Genomic DNA, 26,113 nt, shown 5'->3' with positions numbered 1-26,113 from the left:
ATATATATATATATATATATTAAATCTGAGGAATTTGCTCACCTGTTTTATCAGGAAACAATTATCGTTTCTTCATCCATGTCTGAAAGCTTCATCCATGTGCGTAGCATGGTTTGGGACGAGTTACACACTGAAGTTTAATGCTTAGGTAGGGGTTTGTTCAAATCCCTGATCCTTAGTATGTGCAACAATAACAGTGATGCTTGCATAAGCAGAAAGCACTGGTACGACACAGAAAACCAAAAAAAAAAGTGTCTAAGGGTAAAACCAACTAGAGACAGATGTTGGAAAAATAAGTCCGATTTTCTATTCACTTTGATATGCAGTTTTGGACAAGTCTTGAGTGTCTGTCAGTATGTTTAATGCATTTGAGCCAAAGCTTTCACTTTATATTTATCTAATCTCTTTGTGTTGAGCTGCTCTACATGTTTTGCTTCATTGTTTGGACTGTTTCACTCAAAACAGTTTTTTTGTTGTAGAATTTGGCTCATGATGTGCGTCTTTACCACAGCCATGCCAGGATTTCACAGAGTCTGTGTACAGTCAATGAGCTTTTCCGAATGAATCTGTAAACTCTCATTAGCTCACTTGAGGTAAGATGTTAAATCTGCCTTACTGGTGTGGTTTTCTCTCGATTCAGGTCTAATTAGTGTTGAGGGAGAGTGAGGGGCTTCACATTACATAGTTAGTTTAAAGCCCCTCAGGCCTGCACTGGAGCAGGTGGCCCTTCACGACCCCTCGGGAAGGTTGGGTTTGTGTATGTCTGCGGTGGTTTATGTTCGTATAGTGGGAATGGAATGAAATGGAACTTAATAGGGTCGTAGAATCATGGCTCCATTAGCATGCGGCTGTTTTGGAATCATAGAATTGGAACTGGAGGACTGAGAGAAGATTTGATCCAGCTGTCTGTAAGGAGCAGGCCTTGCAGTCAGGGTGGCTGCACGTGTTGATGGAAACAAGTTCTTTGTGACATGTTCAACTTTTTGACGTCACATTGAACTTTTGTTTCTGTATGGTGCAAGTTGAAGTATTCCCCTATGTAGTGTCTGATCTAGTGCAGTGTATAGAGAATTTGTTACCAATAAGACATTATGTAAATTACTATTTTTTTTAAATGTAGTATTCAACAGGAATTGAGAGTTAAAAGGCCACAGTTCATGATGTTTTAGTGATTTTTATTTTACTTGTAATCTGCAAATCATTTTTATAGAATGCTGTCATTAAAGACACCATTTGAAGCTCAACGCAGACATTTAAATGGACAGACTATGGATGAAACATGCAGTGATTACTCTACTTTTAAAGCATAAATTTGATTTAAACAATAGGTCTACATAATATTCACTTATGCAGTTCATAGCAGACATATTGTATTAGCCCTACAGTTACAGCATGAATACTATTTAAACCTATACAATTTTTCACAACATTTACCTATTTTGCCTCATAATTCTGACTTTGTTCTCGCAAATGCTAGTTTATATCTCCTAGTTCAGACTTTATAACTCGATTTAACTCAACAATACGATTTTGTCAATTCTGAGGAAAAAAACCCAGAAGTGTGGCATATAAACTCATGATTCTGAGCCGAGGGGAAAAGAGAGAATGACAAGTTGATTTTTCTTATTAGAATTGTAAGATATAATTTCAGAATTGCAAGGACAAAGTCGGAATTTATAAACTCAAATTTACCTTTTTAAAAAAAAAATATTTTACTCCATGGCTTCCATAGACTGCTACTTGAAAACGGTCATTTTCTGCCACCAGATAGGCTCCGCCCACAAAAAAAGCATCATCTCTGTTTGCAAACACCGAATTGTCTACACTACAGCAGTGGTTCCCAACCCTGGTCCTGGAGGCACCTCAATACTGCACATTTTGCATGTCTCCTTTCTCTGATGCACCAATTTCAGGTCTTGGAGTCTCTACTAATGAGCTGATGACCTGAATCAGGTGTGTTTGATTAAGGAGACATGCAAAATGTGCAGTGTTGGGGTGCCTCCAGGACCAGGGTTGGAAACCACTTATATACAAATTAATGAGCCCGATCATCAGTTGTTGTTGTTTTTATAATACTCTAAAATGACAATATTCCTAGAGTGGGTGGAGCACAGGTACAAAAGAAAGAATTAAAAGTATAATTAATGGAACCAAACTGTAGAAACACAATGAGGAACACAATGTAAGATGATTTGGATTATGTGATCTCTCGCTCGGTGGCTGTTGCTGGCTAGACTTCATCAGCAAAATTTACTGATCTGCTTTCTCTACCTTGTTGCTAGGCAACATTGCCTGTACGGCACAAGGGGCTCAAGCCATGGAATCCCGCAAGCGGACTGGCATGAGGTCACCAAAAAGGTTTATGGGAACATATTTATGTGGCCGTGTGTGATGTATTTCGCTCATGATGTATTTCATTCTTTATACTGTTTCTCAGATGTGCTTTTGATTTAAATGCACAGCCTTCACTGAGGTAATGTTAGCACTAACTGCTCTTCTTTTGTAGATGTTATCGGCTCGACACAAACAGACGAGAATAGAACGGCAGTAGGATCCTGATCACTGGAAAGCAAACAGCAGGAGACAGAAAGAAAGCAATAAGTGTGAAAAGAGTGTGAGAATTCAATATGAATCGCACCCGCTAATATTTCTGTTTGTTTAAATTCAGCTAAACTCTGGCGCTGGTTATTATTCTCTTCTCTATCATTTGATTAGATGACTAATAGAAAATACACAGAAACATGTATCTCTTTGTAATTAAAATTCATCTAACATAGGGCTGGACGATTAATCGAAAAGTAATTGAAACCGAAGTTCAGAAACTCTAACCGACGTAATTTTCCCAATTTGGATTATTTCGGTTTTTCAATCCTGTTAATACTTTCCTCAGGGTTGCCAGTTCTGCGAAAACAAAACAAGCCTGATTGCTATTCAAAACTGGACCAAAACTAGCCCAATCACGTTTTCCCTCCAGCGTTTTTCCCTCCGTCGGATCGCTACGGGTGATTGCTTTAATTAAAACAATTGACTAAAAATCACGTGACTCCGTCCAGACAGCGGCATGGAAGCAACATAGAACTTGAACGCCGAGTCATCTGAGCAACCAAAGCATTGTAAAAATATGCTTTTTACACATTTTTTAATGAGAAAATATCCTTTTTACATTCAACCTGAAATGTGACTTTTTTCATAAGACGTTTTCATTTTTGAACTTTGATTTAAATTGTTCGAAAAATGCAATGAATAACCATAGTTTGTTTCCTTCAATTAAATCACAAAGATAAGAAATGCACTCTTTAATTAGAAAAAAATATCCCACCCTTGATAGTTGAGCATATTTACAGTACAAACCTTGTCAGTGAAATATAAATAAAACAATCATTCATTAATCGTAATCGAGGTAAAATGTTCGGTTAATTGAGATTTTGATTTTAGGTCCTAATTTAATGACTAGTTTCCACAGCAAATACTGCAGATTTGGTGAACAAGGCACAACCTATAATAAAATTTACATGGGAATTTACATGTGTTTCTTGGTACAGTGCTATAACAGTGCAAATAACATCTGCGAACATGCAAAAGCAATGCATTTTTTTACTGAATTGGCCTTTAAGTTCAAAGTGGTGACAGTTTGCTTTTATTGGGTTGGATTGTGATTCAAAATTCAGTTGAGCTGTCTCCCTATACAGCTTTTTTGGGCAGCATAAGTGCATATTCACACCTGCCTGTGTTGCCAAAGGTTTCAAAACATCTAGATTTCAACATCCATACACTTCTCTGGTGAAGAATAGAACAATGGTGAGCATAAACAATGATCACAGCATAAACCAGTGATGGTGTGTATCGAACAATTTGCTGACTGATGGGTTGCCTTTTTTATTGATTTGACATCAGCATAAAAAGCACACCATCTTAACACAGACTGCAGGATCTAGTGTGTTTAGTGGAGTGTTTGAATGTGTAATGAACCTCAGCACTCCTGAGGCGTTAGTGTGGATTACTGCCCATGAGTCACTGCAGCTAGAGAGATAGGGAGAGAAAGCCATAGGTTAAAAGGGTAAACTGATAGAGAGAGTGTGTAATAAGTGGGGAGCAGAGCTCTTCTTCAGAAGCCTTTGTAACATTGTGTATGCGGGTGTTGTTAGCCTGCGGGTGAAGAATCAGGTCATGTGTCACAGTGAATGGACGAACCCTCGGTGAGAACATTGTTCATATTGCAGCTTTACTCAGCACTAGAATACACCACTAACATGCTGTCTACAACACACACTCTGCTACATTACAGTAAAAACCCATTGCGCATTGTATACTGTCGCACTATACTTACTATAGCCTACTTAACATTATATGTACAGTATAATACACTACAAATTACTGTACCACATACTACTACTGGTTAAGGCTTTGATGTAATAAGCATAGCATGAATTTTTATACTGTTGTTTATACTGTAAATATTTCAGCAAAATCCTAAATGAACAAGTGTTTATAAACAAATCACTTGATTGAATGATTCAGTGATTCATAAAGACAGTCGACATTATTTTATTGTAAGAATTAGTGTTTCAATCAATTCGAGTGAGTGAATTATTTATTGTCTTATTCATACAGAATCATTTTTAAAAAGAAGGCAGTTGTTGCTACTTCTATTTTAAAGAATTGTATACTTTTTTTCAGGAATGATACATTAAATTCATCAAAACTGACAGTAAAGACATTTATAAACAAAACTTTTCTATTTTAAACAAATGCTGTTCTTTTGAAATCTTTAAACAAAGAATTGAAAAAAAAAGGATCTTGTTTTCCCCAGAAATATTAAGCTGCACAACTGTTTTCAACATTGATGATAATAAGAAATGTTCAAATCAGCATATTAAAATGATTTCTGAAGGATCATATGACGCTGTAAGTAATGATGCTGAAAACCCAGCTTTGCATCACAGGAATACATATTTTAAATTATAATAATATTTCACAACATTACTATTTTTACTGTATTTTTGTAGACTCCTTTCAAAAATAAAATGCAATTCTTTCATAATGCATTTGTTGTTGTAATGGGCTGTGATAGTGTACACTTTATTTGACCTATTTAACTAAGTTTAACTTAACATTACTATTTTATATGCAGTACAAACACTGAAATAGGCCTCGTGTGAACTCATTGCAGTGTCTAGCAGAGGTTGGGGTTCAAACATTAAAGCCATGAACAATTATTCATATCATTTTGTACTCATCAGTTATAAAGCTATTACATTTTTAATAATTACCCCCAGAGCCCCTTTTGAGTTTTCCCTTATTTTTCATTCTGATGTTGAAAAACTGGCTGAAGCCAGCTGTTGGAAAAGTGTTTTATCCCGTAGAATTAAATGACTATTATAATCATGTTAATTGCCTGGGCTAAATCCAGACGTTGCTCTCGGACCAATTGATTCTTTTGTCTCGCGTGAATTTAATTAAAAGTCTTTGCCCTCTCATAACATAAAAGGCAACTCTCACGAAGCAACCTGTTTGGAGGCTTTTGATGTGCTCTTGAGTTGCTCTTTGATGCTTCTCATCTTGTGGTTTGATTGTATGGCTTAGAACCACAGGAGAGCACTTTGCTAATCATTTAGTACACAAAACAACCACACTAAAAAAACTCCAGACTGCATATTGTTTGTTTTAGAATCATCTTTCATGCTGCAGTATGCTTGGTTTAAAACACTAAGGTATAATATGCTGGGGTGGAAACAAGATTCCATGGGAATGACATGAGGGTAAGTTTATCACAGAATGTTCAGTTTTAGTTTAACTGTCCCTTTAAGTCATAAATTAGGATGTTCTAAATGAGATCATAACTGAAATCCTCATGTTACTAAACAGATAAGATAGGATTCTGGGTTAGGATGTTTCCCTAATACGACCCCTGGTGAACATTTGTTTAAAGAGCAGGTCTCAAGATTTCATTCTGAATCGCCTTAACGAGTCGTCATATTTTCGATTCTTTTGCCTGTTATTGGAGCACTATGTTATTGTTTTATGTAAAGGTGCTTTGTCAATGGTAGTGCTCGCTAACTTGCTAAAGGACTCCTCTCTGTGCCAGCTCTCCTCAGGCTTGGCCAGCTGACCAATCAGAGCAGAGTAGGCTTATGGAAGGGAGGGGTTTGCTCCGAACTTGCTTGGAACGAATCGTTTCGAAATCGTTGGCAAATGACTCTAATATTAAATGTATATTCTGAGAAAATTACAATGTTTTCTGACCTTAGATGCATTTAAACCTGTTGTAGGGGACTCCAACACAATATTAGGACACTTTAAAATACCATATGACCTGCTCCATTTGAAAAGCTAATTCTAAAAAGTTCTGTGTCGTAGAATGTGACGAAAATACGGTTCGGCCCAGATCTCTGCTATTAAAGGAACAGCTTTGTTACAGTGAATCTGTATAAACTGCCCAAGCGTGAATGACCTGCTTCCCCCCCATGGACACAGACTGCTTCATTCGTTTATTCATTCCCTCGCTTCCCCCCGCCACTCCCTCCATCTGTCAGCGATTGAGCTCCATTACTTGGACGGAAGGAGGCAGAGGGCTTCAAAGCACGAGCTCCTCTCCCTTCCTGTCATGGTGATTGATTTCAGAACAAGATGTTTGCCTTTCATGCCGACCATGCATGACCTCTTCGGTCCGTATGGGGTCTTCATTTCCCCTTCCCTCTAAGGATTCACACTCTTTAGATAGGCCAGGCCTTTAATTAGTTACATCTTTAAACCCGCTCTTATCGTTCTCCGAATTGCTTATTGAGTCGAGCTAATGAAATATTCTCTTTGATGAGTGCCGGATGGTGGAGGGTGGTTGACCTTTGTTGTAATAGAGTTGATTTTTTTAACCTCCATTTGAAGGCCATCGGCTTGTTCTCCCCTGCTGTTACTAAAGCAATAAGTCACAAGAGGCCATGGTAAAATCAGTGTAATGCATGGCCTCGAGTGGCTTAGTTAGTGAGTGAGTGTGTGTGTGTGTGTGTGTGCCTGTGTGTTTTAACAGCATATATACACACTGAAGTTTGAAAGTTGAGTCTGCAAGATTTTTTTAATGTTTAGTCTCTTACGCTCACCTAGGCTGCATTTATTTAATAAAAAATACAGTAAAAGCAGTAATATTGTAACATATTATTACTATTTAAAAAACACTCTTTACTAAGTTAATATTTTAAAACGTAATTTATTCCTATGAATTTTCAGCAGCCATTACTCCAGTAGAAATACTCAAGAAATTTCTTATTTCTTATTATTATCAATGTTGAAACTAGTTGTATTGCTTTATAATTTGTGAAAAACTTTTTTTTTTTATTTAAAGAATTGAATTCTTTGATAAAAGTTCAATAGAACAGTCTTTTATTTTTATAGCAATTTTTTAGAAGTTTATTTTCTACCTCATTGGCATTTTTCCCCTTATAAGCATGAATCTAACAGAATGTATTAAGGTTAGAAAAAGTGTGGCAATGGGCTAAAGGACTGTAACTGTAATGTTAAAGTTACAGTAACGACACAGAAGAATGATATCATTGGAAACGCTTTCAACTTATGAATGATTATAACATTGACAGCCAATCAAAAGTCATCCTGCTTAAAGAGATGACAAAACTGCAGCGCATGCTTATAATGAACAGAACACTATCATCCTTTGGTGTGGACGATAATACAGTTATCATTGTTATCTTTAGAATTATCGTACTTGTTGTGAATGGGCCTTTATTCCTATCATACACCATTTCACACCAGAATATTTATTTAATTTTCTGAAGAAAAAAAAACACACAAAAGCAAGGCAGAAACTTGCTAAAGCATGTGTTTGCAGTGTAGAGCCTGACTCAATGAGAAGACAGATGGACGCGTGGTGTTTACTCACTCATGTGGAGGGCACAGGTCCCTCTCATTTCATCTACTTCACCCCCTCCATCCATCTTTGGAATGGAACTAAATTGCTGTGTTATGTTTTCTAAATCGGCGCTTGCTTGGTCACAAAAGCCTATTGCTTCTTGCGCCGTCTCAAAGCAACACTTTATGTCTTGTGCTTTCCTGTTAGTGCAGTTTTTTCGTTATTTCTTTCTCTTTTTTTTTTTGGCTAAAGAAGTAATATCTTCCCTGAGGGCCACAGATAAGACTAATAAAACAGAGAGGCCATGGACAGAATCTCTCTCCATCTCACAAAAGCTTGTGTAGTTACGCTTGGCAGGGGAACTGATCCCTGGAGTGGCTCTGCTGTAGAACAGAGGTTTAATCACGGAATGGGATCGAAGTGCAGGTCTCTCCCATGCTGTTCTCTTTCTGTCTCTCTCATTTACTGCTGGGTAAAGGGAGTGGGAGTTTTCCTGTTTGCCTCGTCAGCATCCCCTGCATCTGTAGTGATAGTGAGCACAGCCCTCATATGCGTCACTAATGAATCAGGAGGATGTTTTAGCACCACACCGCAGAGGAAATATACCTTAGATTATTATCACGGGTTGAGAAACAGCACGCTATAGAATATATAGTATGTCACATACTGTTTTATGTTGTCTGTCTTCTCTTTTTTTTGGTCCTAGGCAAGATAAGACACGAATAAAAATGTTTTATTCTTTACATTAAATTACATTACTTAACTCCTCTGTTTCGGTGATGACTCATCTGAACGCCTCTGATTGGTCAGTGCATTCATAAGCTCAGCATAATCATGTGTGATTGGTTATAGTAACGCGCAACACTGTAAAAACGCATACAAAGAAATATAATGCAACAAATAAGCCTTAATATTAATTAGATAGTATTCCTAGCCTGCTGATGATAATAATAATCGTCTTGCTATCGTCAAAGGCATCAGCCACATGCGGTATCTTTGACTATCGTCAATACACGATACTATCGTCTATCGGCACAACCCTATAGTAAGAACCTTGTGACATCAGTGGTTCAACATTAAATTTATGAAGCTACGAGAATACTTTTGTGCACAGAGAGAATAAAAATGATGACTTTATTCAATAGTGTCGTCTTTTCCGTTTCCGTTTCAATATTCGACGCCTATTCACGAGAATACCATGCTACTTGGATAAAGTCATTATTTTTGTTTTCTTTGCGCACAAAAAGTTTTCTAATGGCTTCATAAAATTAAGGTTGAACCACTGATGACACATGGACTATTTTAACGATGCCCTTACTACCTTTCTGGGCCTTAAACATTTCAGTTGCATTGCTGTCTATGCAGGGTCAGAAAGCTTTAGGATTTCATCAAAAATATCTTAAATTGTGTTCCGAAGATGAATGAAGATCTTACGGGTTTGGAACGACATGAGAGTGAGTAATTAATGACAGAATTTTTCATTTTTGGGTGAACTATCCCTTTAACTATTGAGTTAACTAAAGTTATTTCTGCACTCACGCAACCCATGGATGGGTCAAATATGGACAAACTCAACCTTGTTTTTTTTTTTACTTAGTATGTTGTATTGTTCATTTAACTCAGCATAATGAGTTGATTTATGGTAGTTCATTTTTACAGGAATACTGTCTTATTTTTACCTCATAATTGGGTAATATTTTCAGATGAACAGGCTCAACCCAGCATTTGGGTAGGAAAAAAAACCTTCAGCATCTATAACATTTAACATTTATAACCTTTTAACAATTATAATATTTTTCGATTCTTTACAATTTTAGTATTTTACATTTATTTTGATTTAGCCCATTTTATTTAAATTTTGCATTCAAAAAAGTTGGATTGAGAATCTGCTTTGCTCATAAATCTGAGGGGGCATGTCTGTCTGTCTGTCTGAATGTGTCTTTCTTTCTGTTCAGACATCATACATTTTCGTGGTGATGAAAGATTAAACCCGTGTAGACTCTAAAAACCTACTTTGCACATGAAAGCTGCTGCCTTTGAGTGATGGTGTGTGTGAGAGAGTACAGAGGTGTTTTTAAGTCCCCACAGCAAAAGAAGAACTTCTAGAAAGCAAGGCAGCAAAGTGAACTCTAGGGAGCTTGTGTGTTATGTGTATTTGTGGGTAGATGTAGGGCTGTTCTAGTATCCAAAGTTTACCTCGCTAAATCTCTTGGGAAATTGCAAAAAAAAATGTAAACAAGTTTTCTCAGAAATGGAAGCCACTCTTTGTCTTAACATAGCGGAATTTGAAAGCAGGGTTTTTTTTCTTTATTTGACGTTTTTGGCACTCATTCTGAATGTTAGAATAATAAACATTTTGTCCTATCAGTATGTGCTATACGATAAGAATGCTACAGGCAAAGAAAGACAGATATGAGAGTTTTGAACAAAAATGCCCAGAAAGACAAAAAAACAACTGTTTTCTTACTTCTAGAATAGAGAACAGAGCTCTTTACCAAAAAATTTGGTTTTGTTGTTTTTTCCAAGGATAGACTAGACAAGTATAGATGAGCAAACCCAATTTATCATCAGATGTTTTCCCAGAGTGAACTTCTAATGTTTCCTCTGCCAGCATCACACGTTGTTATACTTAATTCACACTGAAAGATGCACATTAGGGCCAGATGTGCTTACATATGGATTAATGAAGTTTGCCATGTTGTCGAAAGATCATTGTAGTTCCTGCAGAAGAAAAGCTAATTGAATTAGGCCCATCCATTGAATTATGTGTCCCAGACCCACCTTGGCTGTGGTTCAGCACATACTCGAGTGCTAGTGATCATGGACGTGATTGCTGTGGAAAAGCCATTCAAGTTCAAGCTCAGAATACTTGACAAACTCACTTTCCATATCCTTTATAATCTCATGTGCTTTTCTGTCATTTCAGCCAGTTTCCAGACCGCCCCATATTCCTCCAGCCTCTAAAGTCTCCCTTCATACATCAGTGCCTGTTGTGTATGCTCTTATGGCCTTTTTGATCGAACTTGGATGCATTTTGAAGTTAAAGGATAATCTAAATAATTAGATTAGATACTTAGTTCACCCAAAAATTAATTTGCTGATAATTTACACAATTTCAGACCATCCAAAATGTAAATTAGTTTATTTTTTCTTGGAAGAGATTTGGAGAAATTTAGCATGAAATCACTTGTTCATCAATGGATCCTCTGCAGTGAATGGGTGCCGTTAGAATGAGAGTCCAAACAGCTGATAAAAACATCAAGCGCCCAGCTTTTTACTTCACAAGACTTTAATTGATAGACTGGAGACGTGTGGGTTACTTGTGTATTATTGTGATACTTTTATCAGCTGTTTGGACTCCTTCTGACGGCACCCATTCACTGCGGAGAGAAATATGCACAAATCAAGCACCGCTTACAAGTCAAAAGAGTTTTTAAACATATGTCTGTGGATTTTGATGTGAGAGGACACCAGGTGATGGACTTTATCACTGGAGGAATAAGCGTTTTTATGGATTATGGACTTGTAAGTTGTCCAGAAGCAATGGTTTAAAGTTAAAACCATTTAATGATGGATTTGTTTCTTATAAGCACACAGCATTTTACTTCATAAGATGTAAACTGATGAACTGAAGTGGTGTGGATTATTGTGATGTTTTATCAGCTGTTTGGACTCCTTCTGACGGCACCCATTCACTGCAGAGGATCCATCTAGTAAGTGATATAATGTGACATTTCTTCATATCTGTTCCAATGTAGAAAGAAACTCATCTACTCATCTCTTGGATGGCCTAAAGGTAAGTACATTTTGAGCAATTTTTAATTCTCGGATGAGGTATTCCTTTTAATAGATATTGTTGTTCAGAATATATTGTCAACTGCATACTATTTTTTAAATATCTCATTATATATAATATCTCATTGAAGTAATTTTTTATTTTGTTGTATTTTTACTGCAATTATGAGTGATATCCTAACCTTTGGCAGTTTGATTACACAGAGTCATTAAGCAAATTAAAAGTGGTTAAATGCATTGTAGGATACACAGTTTTGTCTGTTCATTTGAGTATTCCATGCCTACATATTGCTTACTCTCAAATATAGTAAGTAGTATGTCTGAACACATTCTTGTCCTTGTCTGAATGTCATTTAAGAGGAACCTCTCCTCTCAAGCAGCTGAAATGAATCAACTACGGCCTGATTTTTTGAGTCTGAATGATTCTGATTGCTGAATAGAGAGATACGGCATGAATAGAGGTTGTCCCTCAGCACAAATACTCAGAGTGCTCTATCAGAGCTAAAGAGTTGATGGCTGGTTATCAGCCTGTCGTATCTTGCAGTCCTGACATGCTCCGTCTGCTCAGCCGAGAGTTCTTTTGATGTTTCTGAGTACATGAACAAGGCTATTAAACATGTAATGTCTCTGAAGCATGTAATCTGATTTGGTACATAAGTTTAACATGATGGATCAGTCCCGCAGGCGGATGAGGGCTGATGGTATATCTCCTCTCAAACACACACACACACTTGCACGTTAGAAGGTTTGCATCAGATACAGCAAAACACTTTGCTTGACGTTTGAGAAATGGTGAATTTAATCACCTGGAGGCTTGAGTTGATGCAATATAAACACACAGATGTGTATATAAGTATTTGCTCATGTTTAATTTTATACACATATTTTCTGATGAAACTGAAGGCTTTTAAAACTACTGTCTGAATCAGAGAAGAAACAAGCCATTACTCATTTTTATCGCACACCAACATTATTTTACTCACACACACGCACAGAGCTTAAAATGAAGAGCGTAAAAGGAGCTGTCATTTTAGAAGAATGGCTGAGCTCTTGAAAACAAGATAAAAAGGACAGTCTTCTACATCTCTGAAGTTAGATATGAAAACCTTGGCCCTGTGGAGAGGCGTATGATCATTACTTTTTTTTTTCTCGCCTTTCTGAAACGCGTCAATTTTTACAAATCTCATCTGTCTGAAAAGCGAGGTGTGCTCTGATTTGCCAGCTATCCAGTGCGTTGTGATTGGCCGAATACCTCAAGCGTGTGACGAAAATGTTACGCCCCTTAACATATTCTGATGCCTTACCATATTGTGATGAATCATTATAAACGAGGCATTTGTTGCATCCAGTGGGGACATAATTACGGATTATAATGATTTATACTGTCTTTTTACGCGTTGCGTTGAATTACGCCGTGTAAACATAAAACCATGTCTGCATTTGTGATCGGAGAAATTACAAACAACAAGTGCTACTCTACACTGCCCAAAAACTCACGTTTGAATCGTCAGTGGCAAATTATTTAAATATAAAAAAACGTACTTACAGTCTGTGAGTCAGAACAGCCGGCATTGTAGTCTACTCTACCAGGATCAGGAAACAGTCCTCCATAAAATGTGCTGCACACATCTGAATATTTGGGTTGAACTGTTCTGGAACAGTGTTGTAAATACAACTTAACCACTGATTTCTAGTCGTGTCCTCTTTTGGAAGGACAAAGAAAGTAGTTTCGCTTTCACAACGAAACACAGCATCACACACCGCGGCCTAGAGTGAGCAGAGGCGGGTGGGCGAATTTGATGAAGGAGCGTCCGGCGGGCTTGCGGCAACCACATGTGACGACCCCGGGCTGGATTCCGCTTCGTCCACGGTGAAAGCCGATCCGGCGATCCACAGCACGAAGTTGATGTATTTCCTCAGCTACCAGCACGGATCAGCTCTAGGCATGACGAAACAGATATCGTTCTCTTTTGGAAGGCCAAACAAAGTAGTTTCACTTTCACAACGAAACACAGCGCCTTCACGTCATGGCGGCGGTGGCAACAATACAACAGCGAGAATAAAATTTACGCCTTCTTTCTTTGCGTGAACATTTGGGCGGCGTTATGCAAATCTTCCCACATCGTGACCTAGACATGTGGGGGCGTGTTAGAATGAGCCGTTTTAGGTAGGCGTGGTTGACTCTTAACTTTTATAAAGAATATCTCTTTGGATTTGAGACTTTAGTCTTTGCAACTTTACAGATCTTCTTTATGCACCAAGAGCTTGTAACACTCCAAAGAGAAAGGAAAAATTGAAATCGCATCATATGATCCATTTAAGAGTGGGTCATTAAAATAGTTTTGTGATGCCTTATGTTGTAATTTGCGTATGAAAAGCATTAAAACAGAGATGTTTTAAACTACAGTAGCAAAAAAAAAAACACATTTGTTTTTGTGAATCATTTCAAACTGTCAGCTTCAGTGAATCAATTCAAAACTCAGATTCAAGGATTCATATGCTTCACCACTCAAAAATGTTCCCAGCATTCCCCATTTTTAATAGGAAAATACACACACATTAATTTTCAAACGTTTTAAATGAGTAATGTGTTTGAAATAAGTCACTTATCCTTACCAAGGCTGTAGTTATTTGATTAAAAACAGTAGACATTATTGTGAAATATTATTACAATTTAAAAAAGCTGTTTTCTATTTTGATATATTTTATTATATATTTTGATATTAAATGTAATTTATTCCTCTGATGTCTTCAGTGTCACATGATCCTTCAGAAATAATTCTAATATGCTGATTTGGTGCTCAAGAAACCGTTGTAGACAGTTGTACTTAATATTTTTGTGGAAGTAGTGATACATTTAAATGTGTTCTTTTTTTAAATATATTTTTTTATTTTCATCATGCATTAAATATTCTGAATCTCTAAGGGTTGCTAAGTCACTGCGCTGTTGCTTCTAGTAGGCGTTCCTACTCTGAACTGTATCGAATGTCTCACTTTCCCTTCCTTTAGTGTACTGTTTTGGCACGGGAAGTATCTATCTCTCTGTAGCTGGAGTATAATAGTGTAATTGATTGCTTCTGTAAGCAGAGATATGTGAAGATACACAGCTCCCCTGCAGAGATGAGCTTTGTCATATTGAATATTGATCTTCCTGTCTAGAGTCCTCTGTGGATGAGAAAGTTCTGGAGCGCTGCTCCTCTGCTTCCTCTGATGTATTTCAGACTCCTTTTATCAAAATGCTTGTTTTTCTGTGGGGTAAAGATTATTTTATTTAGCAGCTTGGCAGAAAAGTGTTTGCTGTGGGTAGACAAGTATACTCCTACTGAAGTGTGCACTGCTTAAGTTGTGTAATGTGTTTTAGTACAAACAATACATTCAGTATATAGCAGGAATGGCCTTCATGCTGTTTATTAATGGTCCTTAACGACAGGAAATAGCATGTCGTTTACTTAACCCTCATTCCCTTTATTTGACGTATTTTAGAGTAAAAAATGAATGCACACTATTGTCAAAGGGATAGTTTAACCAAAAATGAAAATTCTGTCATTAATTACTCACCCTCATGTCTTTCCAAATCTGTAAGACATTTGTTTATCTTCAGAATACAAATTAAGATATTTTTAATAAAATCTGAGAGCTTTTTGACTGTGCAAAGACAGAAATGCAACTGACACATTCAAGGCCTAGAAAGGTACAGTAGTAAGAACATTGTTAAAATAGTCCATGTGACATCAGTGGTTCAACCTTAATTTTATTATGCTATGAGAATACTTTTTGTGCGCAAAGAAAATAAAAATAACAGAGTTTTCATTTTTGGGTGAACTATCCCTTTAAAAAATTTGGGGTCGGTAATATGTTTATAAAGGAATCTCTTTTGCTCAACAAGGCTGCATTTCTTTGATCAAAAATACAGTAAAATTAGAATTTTGTGAAATATTATTACAATTTAAAATAACTATTTTCTATTTCAATGTATTTTAAAATGTAATTTATTCCTGTGATGACAAACCTGAATTTTCAGCATCATTACTCCAGTCTTCAGTCTCACATGATCCTTCAGAAATCACTCTAATATGCTGACTTGCTGCTCAAGAAACATTGCTTATTATTATCAATGTTGAAAACAGTTGTGCTTCTTAATATTTTGGTTGAAACCATGATGCATTCTTTTTTGATTCTTTGATTAATAGAAAGTTCAAAAGAACAGCGTTTATTTGAAATTGAAATCTTTAGTAAAATTATTATAACTATTTTTACTGTCACTTTTGATCAATTGAATTTATCCTTGCTGAATAAACGTATTAATTGCTTTTTTTCTTCTTTCTCATTTTATTTGTTATTTTACTAAGCCCAAACTTTTGAATGGTGGTGTATAGTGGGAAATACTGTCTGGATAGGCTTGGTTTTATTTATTGAAATGTAATTGAAATTTGAGAAGTGTACATTATTATTAGACATTTTTATAACACTTTTTGTCTTCACCCACTGAGACTTAGTTAAGTCAGTAGTCAGAAAAGCCATTTTAGAGGCTTAAAAGTTCTTACATTTTGATATAATATTATAATTATTAATTTTTTTTCTATAGAGTAACACATACAGTACGAATTCATTTCACACCATAAGATTTATTATGAAAAGAAAAAAATTCCAGTTTGATGGCATGTGTCAAAATGTTTAATTCAAAAGTAGTGTTATATGCTCATATCTGTTTTTTTGTTTGTTTGTTTTTGACAGAAGGACATGACCCTGAAGCCTCACGAGCGGAGACAGAACCAGGCAGGACCGCTGCGCAAGAAGAAGCCCGGCCAAGTGCCGAACAGGCTGAGCATGGACCTGCACAAGGACCGACTCAACCACAACAACCACCAGCACCACCACTCTGACCAGGAGAACAACCCTCGCCTGGCCCATACACACAGCAAGAAGAAGAAACACCGACCTGTGAGTCCAACTTTCGCTTTTCAAACAGGAAAGCATAACACTGGGGGCCTTGTATTTGGGTGATTTATTTCCTAAAGATTTTCCACAGTGCTTTAGCAGTTCAAACAGTTCAAAAGCATCTTTAATTTGTATTTTCTGTTAGTAATCTTAATGCTTCAACCTCCACTTGCATCTAATTACAGTTTACTTCATTGAGACGCTTCTTTGTTTCAGTGTTTATATGAATTTCTTTACAAAATTAAATTATGATTAGATTGTGTACTGAGATTATGTAAACCTACAGTCATGGTAATTTCTCGAAGCCGCGTATAATGCAGTCCGTCTTCGCTGACAATGACTGAACAACAGAAGAGGGGTGACAATCTGACTCCATTAAGGCGGAGCTCATTTGAATCGAGTAATTGCCGCTGATCATTAGCCATCTCTGTAGCAGCCTAAGACTTATTACTGATCTAATCAGAGGAGTCTTAATTAATATGACACCAGGTTTTACAGGCAGGCTGGTGGTATGTTGGGTCTTTCTGACATTACACAATGACAAAAGTGTGGACTGATTTACAAAAAGTGCCCAAGTGGGGAGAGAAAGAGAATAATTGAGATTGTGTCCTCTAAGATTAGATGTGTAAAGACACTGCTGATTAATTCTGTCATTAAGGATGAACGAGAAGAGGACAGGCTCTGGCTTTTTTGGACTTGTTTTATAGTGCTAATTAAATTAGTCACTCTTGTTATTGTTGCTGTGAGGTGTTGCACTCTTGCTCTTTGTGTTTGTGTGCATTTGTGGCATCCTCTTGTTTTTACTAATGAGTATTTATTGGTAATTTCTCGAAGCCGCGTATAATGCAGTCCGTCTTCGCTGACAATGACTGAACAACAGAAGAGGGGTGACAATCTGACTCCATTAAGGCGGAGCTCATTTGAATCGAGTAATTGCCGCTGATCATTAGCCATCTCTGTAGCAGCCTAAGACTTATTACTGATCTAATCAGAGGAGTCTTAATTAATATGACACCAGGTTTTGCAGGCTGGTGGTTTGTTGGGTCTTTCTGACATTACACAATGACAAAAGTGTGGACTGATTTACAAAAAGTGCCAAAGTGGGGAGAGAAAGAGAATAATTGAGATTGTGTCCTCTAAGATTAGATGTGTAAAGACACTGCTGATTAATTCTGTCATTAAGGATGAACGAGAAGAGGACAGGCTCTGGCTTTTTTGGACTTGTTTTATAGTGCTAATTAAATTAGTCACTCTTGTTATTGTTGCTGTGAGGTGTTGCACTCTTGCTCTTTGTGTTTGTGTGCATTTGTGGCATCCTCTTGTTTTTACTAATGAGTATTTATAGCATGTTTACACAGAGGAATTGCTACTACAGAGCAAGCAATCAGATGGCCACACACTACATTGAACACACACCCATGTGCACTTAAAGAAACAGTTCACCCAAAAAGTGAAAATTCTGTCATTATTTACTCAACCTAATGTGATTCCAAAACCTCTATGGTTTTCTTTTTTTTCATGGAACTTACTTATTTTTTTTTTATAAGAATGTCATGAAAGCACAATAATCCACACGACTCCAGTCCATAGATTAACGTCTTGTGAAGTGAAAAATAGTTTTTGTAATAAACAAATTCAAACTAGGCCTATTGCTTCTGGCTAAAATATAGGTCCTCTATTCATAATATTGCTTTTTTCACTGAAAAAGTTGTCTCGTCTGAATCAGAAGAGAAATCTGCACAGGCCAAGCCCTGTTTACGAGTAAAAACAGTCCACATCAGTTCTAAACAAATATGTCTGTAGATTTAGATGTGAGAGGACAACAGGGGATAAACGTTTTCCAATGTAGGAAACATTATTATGGATTATTTTTGGTTTATTGATAGATTGGTTTTTACAAAAACACAAATGATAATTTCACAAGGCATTAATTGATGGACTAGATTCATGTGGATTGTTTGTGGACTATTGTGATGTTTTTATTGGACTCTCATTCTGACGGCACCCATTCACTGCAGAGGATCCATGGGTGAGTAAGTAATGTAATGCTCCTCAAAATATAATTTCCTCAAATCTGTTCCAGTGAAGATACAAACTCATCTACATCTTTTATGGCTTAAATGTGAGTATGTTTTCATTTTTTGGGTGAACTTTAAGCACAGAAAACACAATATATGTCTCATAAAAGTGGTCCAAGTCTTACAGTAGCTTTGTTGATCCGGGGAGCTGTGATCATCTGCATTAAATTAATTCATCTAACTGATTTCTTGAAATGATATGACTCAAAAGAATGATTCATTCACTCTCATGAATGCACTAAGGAGAGCTTGGTCTAATGTCAAGATTTTTGAAGATGATGACCTAAATATAATTATACCTTTATGGTGCATTTGCATCCTTTTTGAAGCTTCCTAATTCATTGTAATTGGATATGGATTGTACACTCTTCAAAATTCTCAGTGATACAGGTTTGGAACCACATGAGGGTAAGTAAATAATCACAGAAATTATTTTTGGGAGGTGAAGAATTCCTTTAAACGCATGCTCAATGGCATGCACACACACTTTTCCCATAGATGGAAGCTGGAGACAGGAAGGGTACGGGTACTATTTGTCCTTGTTAGAAAGAAAGAGAGAGAGAGATTGCACAGCTCTCTCGTTCATCATGTGTATTCTGCCCATGGCTGAATTAAGGGCAGACAAATCCATTTCTCGTGGAGCAGTCCAAGGGAAGTGATGGCTAGGACACTTTAAGCGTTTATCAAACACCAAGGCAATGGCCATAAACTTGAGTTACGCTGGATAGTGGGGAATTAAATTCCCTTTCTTCATTGTTTCATCCTCTTTCTCCCTCGCCCTTCTTTTCTGCCCAGCTGTGTGTGTATGTTGTGATGCACAGGTGTGAGTTTGACATCTAGGGCGTGTGTCAAACATTGCTTATGTATGTACAATTTTTTTCTTTTTTATGTTTTTGAAATAAGTCTCTTATGCTCACCAAGGCTGCATTTATTTAATCAAAAATACAGTCAAATTAAAAACTGTGTGAACTATTAACTCTATTTTATTGTAATTTCTAGTTTAAAATCTGATTTCCCTTAGGGTTTTTATTTTTTCCCTAGGCCAGAGGAGCCCATCTTGCATTTTCTGCCTGTGTGTATGTGATTGTGTGTATGAGAGGATCTGTTCACAGTTGTGTGTGTGTTTGAAGTTCCAGCAGATGGGTCTCAATGTTTCCTGCTGAGTTGACTCAGTTGACAGCTCTGACTCACCTTTATATCGCTGTCACACAAAATATTGTTCAGAGTCTTGGCTTCAGAACTCCTGGCTGCCCTCTCCTGAGCCATGAACAGCTGTCCACTACAGTGCCTGTGTGAAGAGCACTGATTTAGAAAAACGGGGGTATCTGGCAGGCGACCCTAGGGGAAGGCCCATAGGATCCAGAGGAGCACTCGTATCACATACGGCCAGGAAAACATGATTATCCATCCATTCATTTTCCAAACCGCTTGTCCTATGTACTGTAGGGTCGTGGGGATGCTGGAGTCTGTCCTCGTGTCTTGGGGCATAGACAGGGAAATAATGCTGGAAAGCATGACTATTTATATAATATTTTTAATATACTGGAGTTAAAGTTGACTAATAAGCTGTATACTGTATTTATAATAGTGTTAACTTAAGTTATTTACCTAATTGTATGTAAGTATAGAACATTTAAATTGTGTTTATAAGCATATATTTATGCATCAAAATGTGCATGAAAACAGTTCTGTTTTTTAAATAATTTTTTTTCCACAAAGGCACTTTAAACTGATCAAATGTGACAGTAAAGACATTTATAGTGTTCCAAAAGATTTCAGTTTAAAAAATGCATTTTTAAAACTTTCTATTCATCAAAGAATCCTGAAAAAATATAACAATATATCCACAAAAATACATGATATGAAATGAGGTGATATGATATGTGATGATACAAAACAACATTGATAATGATAAGACATGTTTCTTGAACAGCAAATCAGCATATTAGAATGATTTCTGAAGGATCATGTGACACTGAAGACTGGAGTAATGATGCTGAAAATTCAGCTTTGCCATCACAGGAATAAATTAAATTTTTATATGTGTAATTGTAAAAAAAAATACAATTTCATATATAGTCATAAATTTAGAATGCCGTAAATGTGATGACGGACATGTTGAGGGAGGAGTGTAGACACATGGGCTATCTATAGGCACTTTCCTCTGTTTGCACTAAATCCCAGATTCACAAACAGCAGCCGTATATAAACAGAAAGCCATTAATTAATATGACACCAGGTTTTGCAGGCTGGTGGTTTGTTGGGTCTTTCTGACATTACACAATGACAAAAGTGTGGACTGATTTACAAAAAGTGCCCAAGTGGGGAGAGAAAGAGAATAATTGAGATTGTGTCCTCTAAGATTAGATGTGTAAAGACACTGCTGATTAATTCTGTCATTAAGGATGAACGAGAAGAGGACAGGCTCTGGCTTTTTTGGACTTGTTTTATAGTGCTAATTAAATTAGTCACTCTTGTTATTGTTGCTGTGAGGTGTTGCACTCTTGCTCTTTGTGTTTGTGTGCATTTGTGGCATCCTCTTGTTTTTACTAATGAGTATTTATAGCATGTTTACACAGAGGAATTGCTACTACAGAGCAAGCAATCAGATGGCCACACACTACATTGAACACACACCCATGTGCACTTAAAGAAACAGTTCACCCAAAAAGTGAAAATTCTGTCATTATTTACTCAACCTAATGTGATTCCAAAACCTCTATGGTTTTCTTTTTTTTCATGGAACTTACTTATTTTTTTTTTATAAGAATGTCATGAAAGCACAATAATCCACACGACTCCAGTCCATAGATTAACGTCTTGTGAAGTGAAAAATAGTTTTTGTAATAAACAAATTCAAACTAGGCCTATTGCTTCTGGCTAAAATATAGGTCCTCTATTCATAATATTGCTTTTTTCACTGAAAAAGTTGTCTCGTCTGAATCAGAAGAGAAATCTGCACAGGCCAAGCCCTGTTTACGAGTAAAAACAGTCCACATCAGTTCTAAACAAATATGTCTGTAGATTTAGATGTGAGAGGACAACAGGGGATAAACGTTTTCCAATGTAGGAAACATTATTATGGATTATTTTTGGTTTATTGATAGATTGGTTTTTACAAAAACACAAATGATAATTTCACAAGGCATTAATTGATGGACTAGATTCATGTGGATTGTTTGTGGACTATTGTGATGTTTTTATTGGACTCTCATTCTGACGGCACCCATTCACTGCAGAGGATCCATGGGTGAGTAAGTAATGTAATGCTCCTCAAAATATAATTTCCTCAAATCTGTTCCAGTGAAGATACAAACTCATCTACATCTTTTATGGCTTAAATGTGAGTATGTTTTCATTTTTTGGGTGAACTTTAAGCACAGAAAACACAATATATGTCTCATAAAAGTGGTCCAAGTCTTACAGTAGCTTTGTTGATCCGGGGAGCTGTGATCATCTGCATTAAATTAATTCATCTAACTGATTTCTTGAAATGATATGACTCAAAAGAATGATTCATTCACTCTCATGAATGCACTAAGGAGAGCTTGGTCTAATGTCAAGATTTTTGAAGATGATGACCTAAATATAATTATACCTTTATGGTGCATTTGCATCCTTTTTGAAGCTTCCTAATTCATTGTAATTGGATATGGATTGTACACTCTTCAAAATTCTCAGTGATACAGGTTTGGAACCACATGAGGGTAAGTAAATAATGACAGTTTCTTTTTGGGGGGTGAAATATTCCTTTAAACACATGCTCAAAGGCATATACACACTTTTCCCATAGATGGAAGCTGGAGACAGGAAGGGTACGGGTACTATTTGTCCTTGTTAGAAAGAAAGAGAGAGAGAGATTGCACAGCTCTCTCGTTCATCATGTGTATTCTGCCCATGGCTGAATTAAGGGCAGACAAATCCATTTCTCGTGGAGCAGTCCAAGGGAAGTGATGGCTAGGACACTTTAAGCGTTTATCAAACACCAAGGCAATGGCCATAAACTTGAGTTACGCTGGATAGTGGGGAATTAAATTCCCTTTCTTCATTGTTTCATCCTCTTTCTCCCTCGCCCTTCTTTTCTGCCCAGCTGTGTGTGTATGTTGTGATGCACAGGTGTGAGTTTGACATCTAGGGCGTGTGTCAAACATTGCTTATGTATGTACAATTTTTTTCTTTTTTATGTTTTTGAAATAAGTCTCTTATGCTCACCAAGGCTGCATTTATTTAATCAAAAATACAGTCAAATTAAAAACTGTGTGAACTATTAACTCTATTTTATTGTAATTTCTAGTTTAAAATCTGATTTCCCTTAGGGTTTTTATTTTTTCCCTAGGCCAGAGGAGCCCATCTTGCATTTTCTGCCTGTGTGTATGTGATTGTGTGTATGAGAGGATCTGTTCACAGTTGTGTGTGTGTTTGAAGTTCCAGCAGATGGGTCTCAATGTTTCCTGCTGAGTTGACTCAGTTGACAGCTCTGACTCACCTTTATATCGCTGTCACACAAAATATTGTTCAGAGTCTTGGCTTCAGAACTCCTGGCTGCCCTCTCCTGAGCCATGAACAGCTGTCCACTACAGTGCCTGTGTGAAGAGCACTGATTTAGAAAAACGGGGGTATCTGGCAGGCGACCCTAGGGGAAGGCCCATAGGATCCAGAGGAGCACTCGTATCACATACGGCCAGGAAAACATGATTATCCATCCATTCATTTTCCAAACCGCTTGTCCTATGTACTGTAGGGTCGTGGGGATGCTGGAGTCTGTCCTCGTGTCTTGGGGCATAGACAGGGAAATAATGCTGGAAAGCATGACTATTTATATAATATTTTTAATATACTGGAGTTAAAGTTGACTAATAAGCTGTATACTGTATTTATAATAGTGTTAACTTAAGTTATTTACCTAATTGTATGTAAGTATAGAACATTTAAATTGTGTTTATAAGCATATATTTATGCATCAAAATGTGCATGAAAACAGTTCTGTTTTTTAAATAATTTTTTTTCCACAAAGGCACTTTAAACTGATCAAATGTGACAGTAAAGACATTTATAGTGTTCCAAAAGATTTCAGTTTAAAAAATGCATTTTTAAAACTTTCTATTCATCAAAGAATCCTGAAAAAATATAACAATATATCCACAAAAATACATGATATGAAATGAGGTGATATGATATGTGATGATACAAAACAACATTGATAATGATAAGACATGTTTCTTGAACAGCAAATCAGCATATTAGAATGATTTCTGAAGGATCATGTGACACTGAAGACTGGAGTAATGATGCTGAAAATTCAGCTTTGCCATCACAGGAATAAATTAAATTTTTATATGTGTAATTGTAAAAAAAAATACAATTTCATATATAGTCATAAATTTAGAATGCCGTAAATGTGATGACGGACATGTTGAGGGAGGAGTGTAGACACATGGGCTATCTATAGGCACTTTCCTCTGTTTGCACTAAATCCCAGATTCACAAACAGCAGCCGTATATAAACAGAAAGCCAGCAGCAGACTCGATGCCTGACATATTATCTCCTCCTGATAACACCCTGCAGTCAAGGAAAAGGAAACACTCAGCGGTACTCTCCACATCCACCTCTTAGTCAAGTTCTTATAGGCATGTATGACAGAGATATATGAACGAGCGTCTCTCATAACCCAGTAGTAATTAGAGGCTGCAGGAATGGGATATGTTTAGAAATATTCATTACGAGAGCTGTCACTACCGTTGTGACAGCTGTGTACGGTTCATATTAATGTGTTGCGGTTTTAAAGGGGCTGCCTTTAATTTGAATCTTGATTTGAGAATCAGGTTATGTTAGTGCTGATATTAGTTTCCTGATAAATTCTGGGAATATCAGTTTTAGCATGTTGATATGAATAGCAGACAGAGGACTGGAAAGTGGTTTGTGTACCCACATGAGCACTATAGGGTAGAGCCGGGTGGTACTGTATGTTTTTTTTTATTTTAATGTACTTTTTATTTGACCATTAAGTATTTGGCAACACTTACTTAAAGAAGTAATTTTAGTGAAGAATTTTAAGAAAGAAAGAATTTGAATAATGTCTCTGATTTAAACTTCAATAACAGTATGAACAGCCTTTAATAGCATTCAGAAGCCTTTGGTGTTAGTTCAGACTGTATGTTTCAATTGATCTGTCTGAAACGTTGTAATTCATTAAAAAAATGTGTGATGTGTTCCCTAAGGTAGTGTGTGTTGGTAAATTCAATCTATTATTGTGTTTAGATATTGAGGCATTTAAAAATTATATATATATATATATATATATATATATTACATTATACATTTACGGTATTCTTGACATATACAAGATATATATTGAATATTGAATAAAGCTCAGAAGAAAAATTTAGCCATGTTACCCTACCATGGAGAACTCATGTGGGTGTCTGAGTTCATGCACTAATCACATGGCCGTGCTCAGACGAGGTTAGCATGGTTGTCATCTGCCTGGGAGGTTGTGTGTGTGTGCAAGACTGTGTTTATGAGTCAGTATTTGTGTGTAAATGTGAAGTGTTGTTTTTGTGTCAGGATATGTGTGTGTGTGTGTGTGTGTATGTGACAGCAGTGGCATGCTGAGAGGCCCATCTGGCCAGACACAAACACACATTCTCTGGCCTTGCCGCTGGGAGCTGTGTTCGATTGTTTGTGTGAGAAATGTACACAGTGTGACACTGCCGAAGAGGACACAGGGCCGGTATTGTCCTGATCAGTATGTCCTATTATTTACACACGGCCCTCAAGGTGTATGTGTGAGTGGTCAGTGGCTTGCTCAGTGTCAACGTCTGCAGGAGCATGGGCCAAGATTAAATTTTGACACACCTGGATTGAGAAGGTTTATCGGTTCTAAATATTTGTTACTGGACATGAAACTATGATACATAAAATTATATTTGTTTAGTCCACATACAGTTTGTGTGGCCACTTAACACCAATTGCGTCAGAGAGAGACCAAAGTCCACCAAGTATTTAAAAAAAAGTAAAAAGCAAGTATTTATTATGTTGTGGTTCCTAATAAAGTGGCCAGCCAGCTGGCTGTGACTGATTTTATTTATTCAGCAAATCTTTTTACTTGGTGGGTGTTAATTTTGGACCGTTTTTATATGCCTGGCTGTTCATGTCAGTTACAGAGCCACTCTAACCCACAAGCATCTCTAAGGCACGCATGGAAACTCTTTTTCCTCTTTTCCTCTTTCTTGTGCTCTCAGGTTTACAGGGTTTGGAGCGGCTTCACTTATGCCTCCATCAAAGAACACACAGACATCCAGGTGCAAACACTTGCAGTGTGACTCACAGACACACACCTGATAAATGCTAGCGTCAGTCTTGACTCTACTCCAAAACCGAATGCACTAAAGCAGTAGTATTGTAAAGCACTGATTTTCACACTGGGGTCTGGAAAAACAGATT

General features: G+C 36.9%; 1 protein-coding gene across 4 annotated transcripts in view; it reads left to right on the top strand.

The window, feature by feature from the left end:
- auts2a (activator of transcription and developmental regulator AUTS2 a) overlaps positions 1-26,113 on the top strand; it is a 405,306-nt gene that overhangs the window by 80,218 nt on the left and 298,975 nt on the right. For all 4 annotated transcript variants that reach the window (XM_016229711.1, XM_016229710.1, XM_016229709.1 and 1 more), the window contains one exon: positions 16,388-16,594. In XM_016229711.1, the coding sequence (XP_016085197.1) occupies positions 16,388-16,594 (207 nt within the window). The remainder of the gene's footprint in view (positions 1-16,387; positions 16,595-26,113) is intronic.

This window comes from Sinocyclocheilus grahami, unplaced genomic scaffold, assembly GCF_001515645.1.
Source record: "Sinocyclocheilus grahami isolate Dianchi unplaced genomic scaffold, SAMN03320097.WGS_v1.1 scaffold356.1, whole genome shotgun sequence".
Taxonomy (NCBI): domain Eukaryota; kingdom Metazoa; phylum Chordata; class Actinopteri; order Cypriniformes; family Cyprinidae; genus Sinocyclocheilus; species Sinocyclocheilus grahami.
This window is presented reverse-complemented; position numbering and strand designations above follow the sequence as displayed.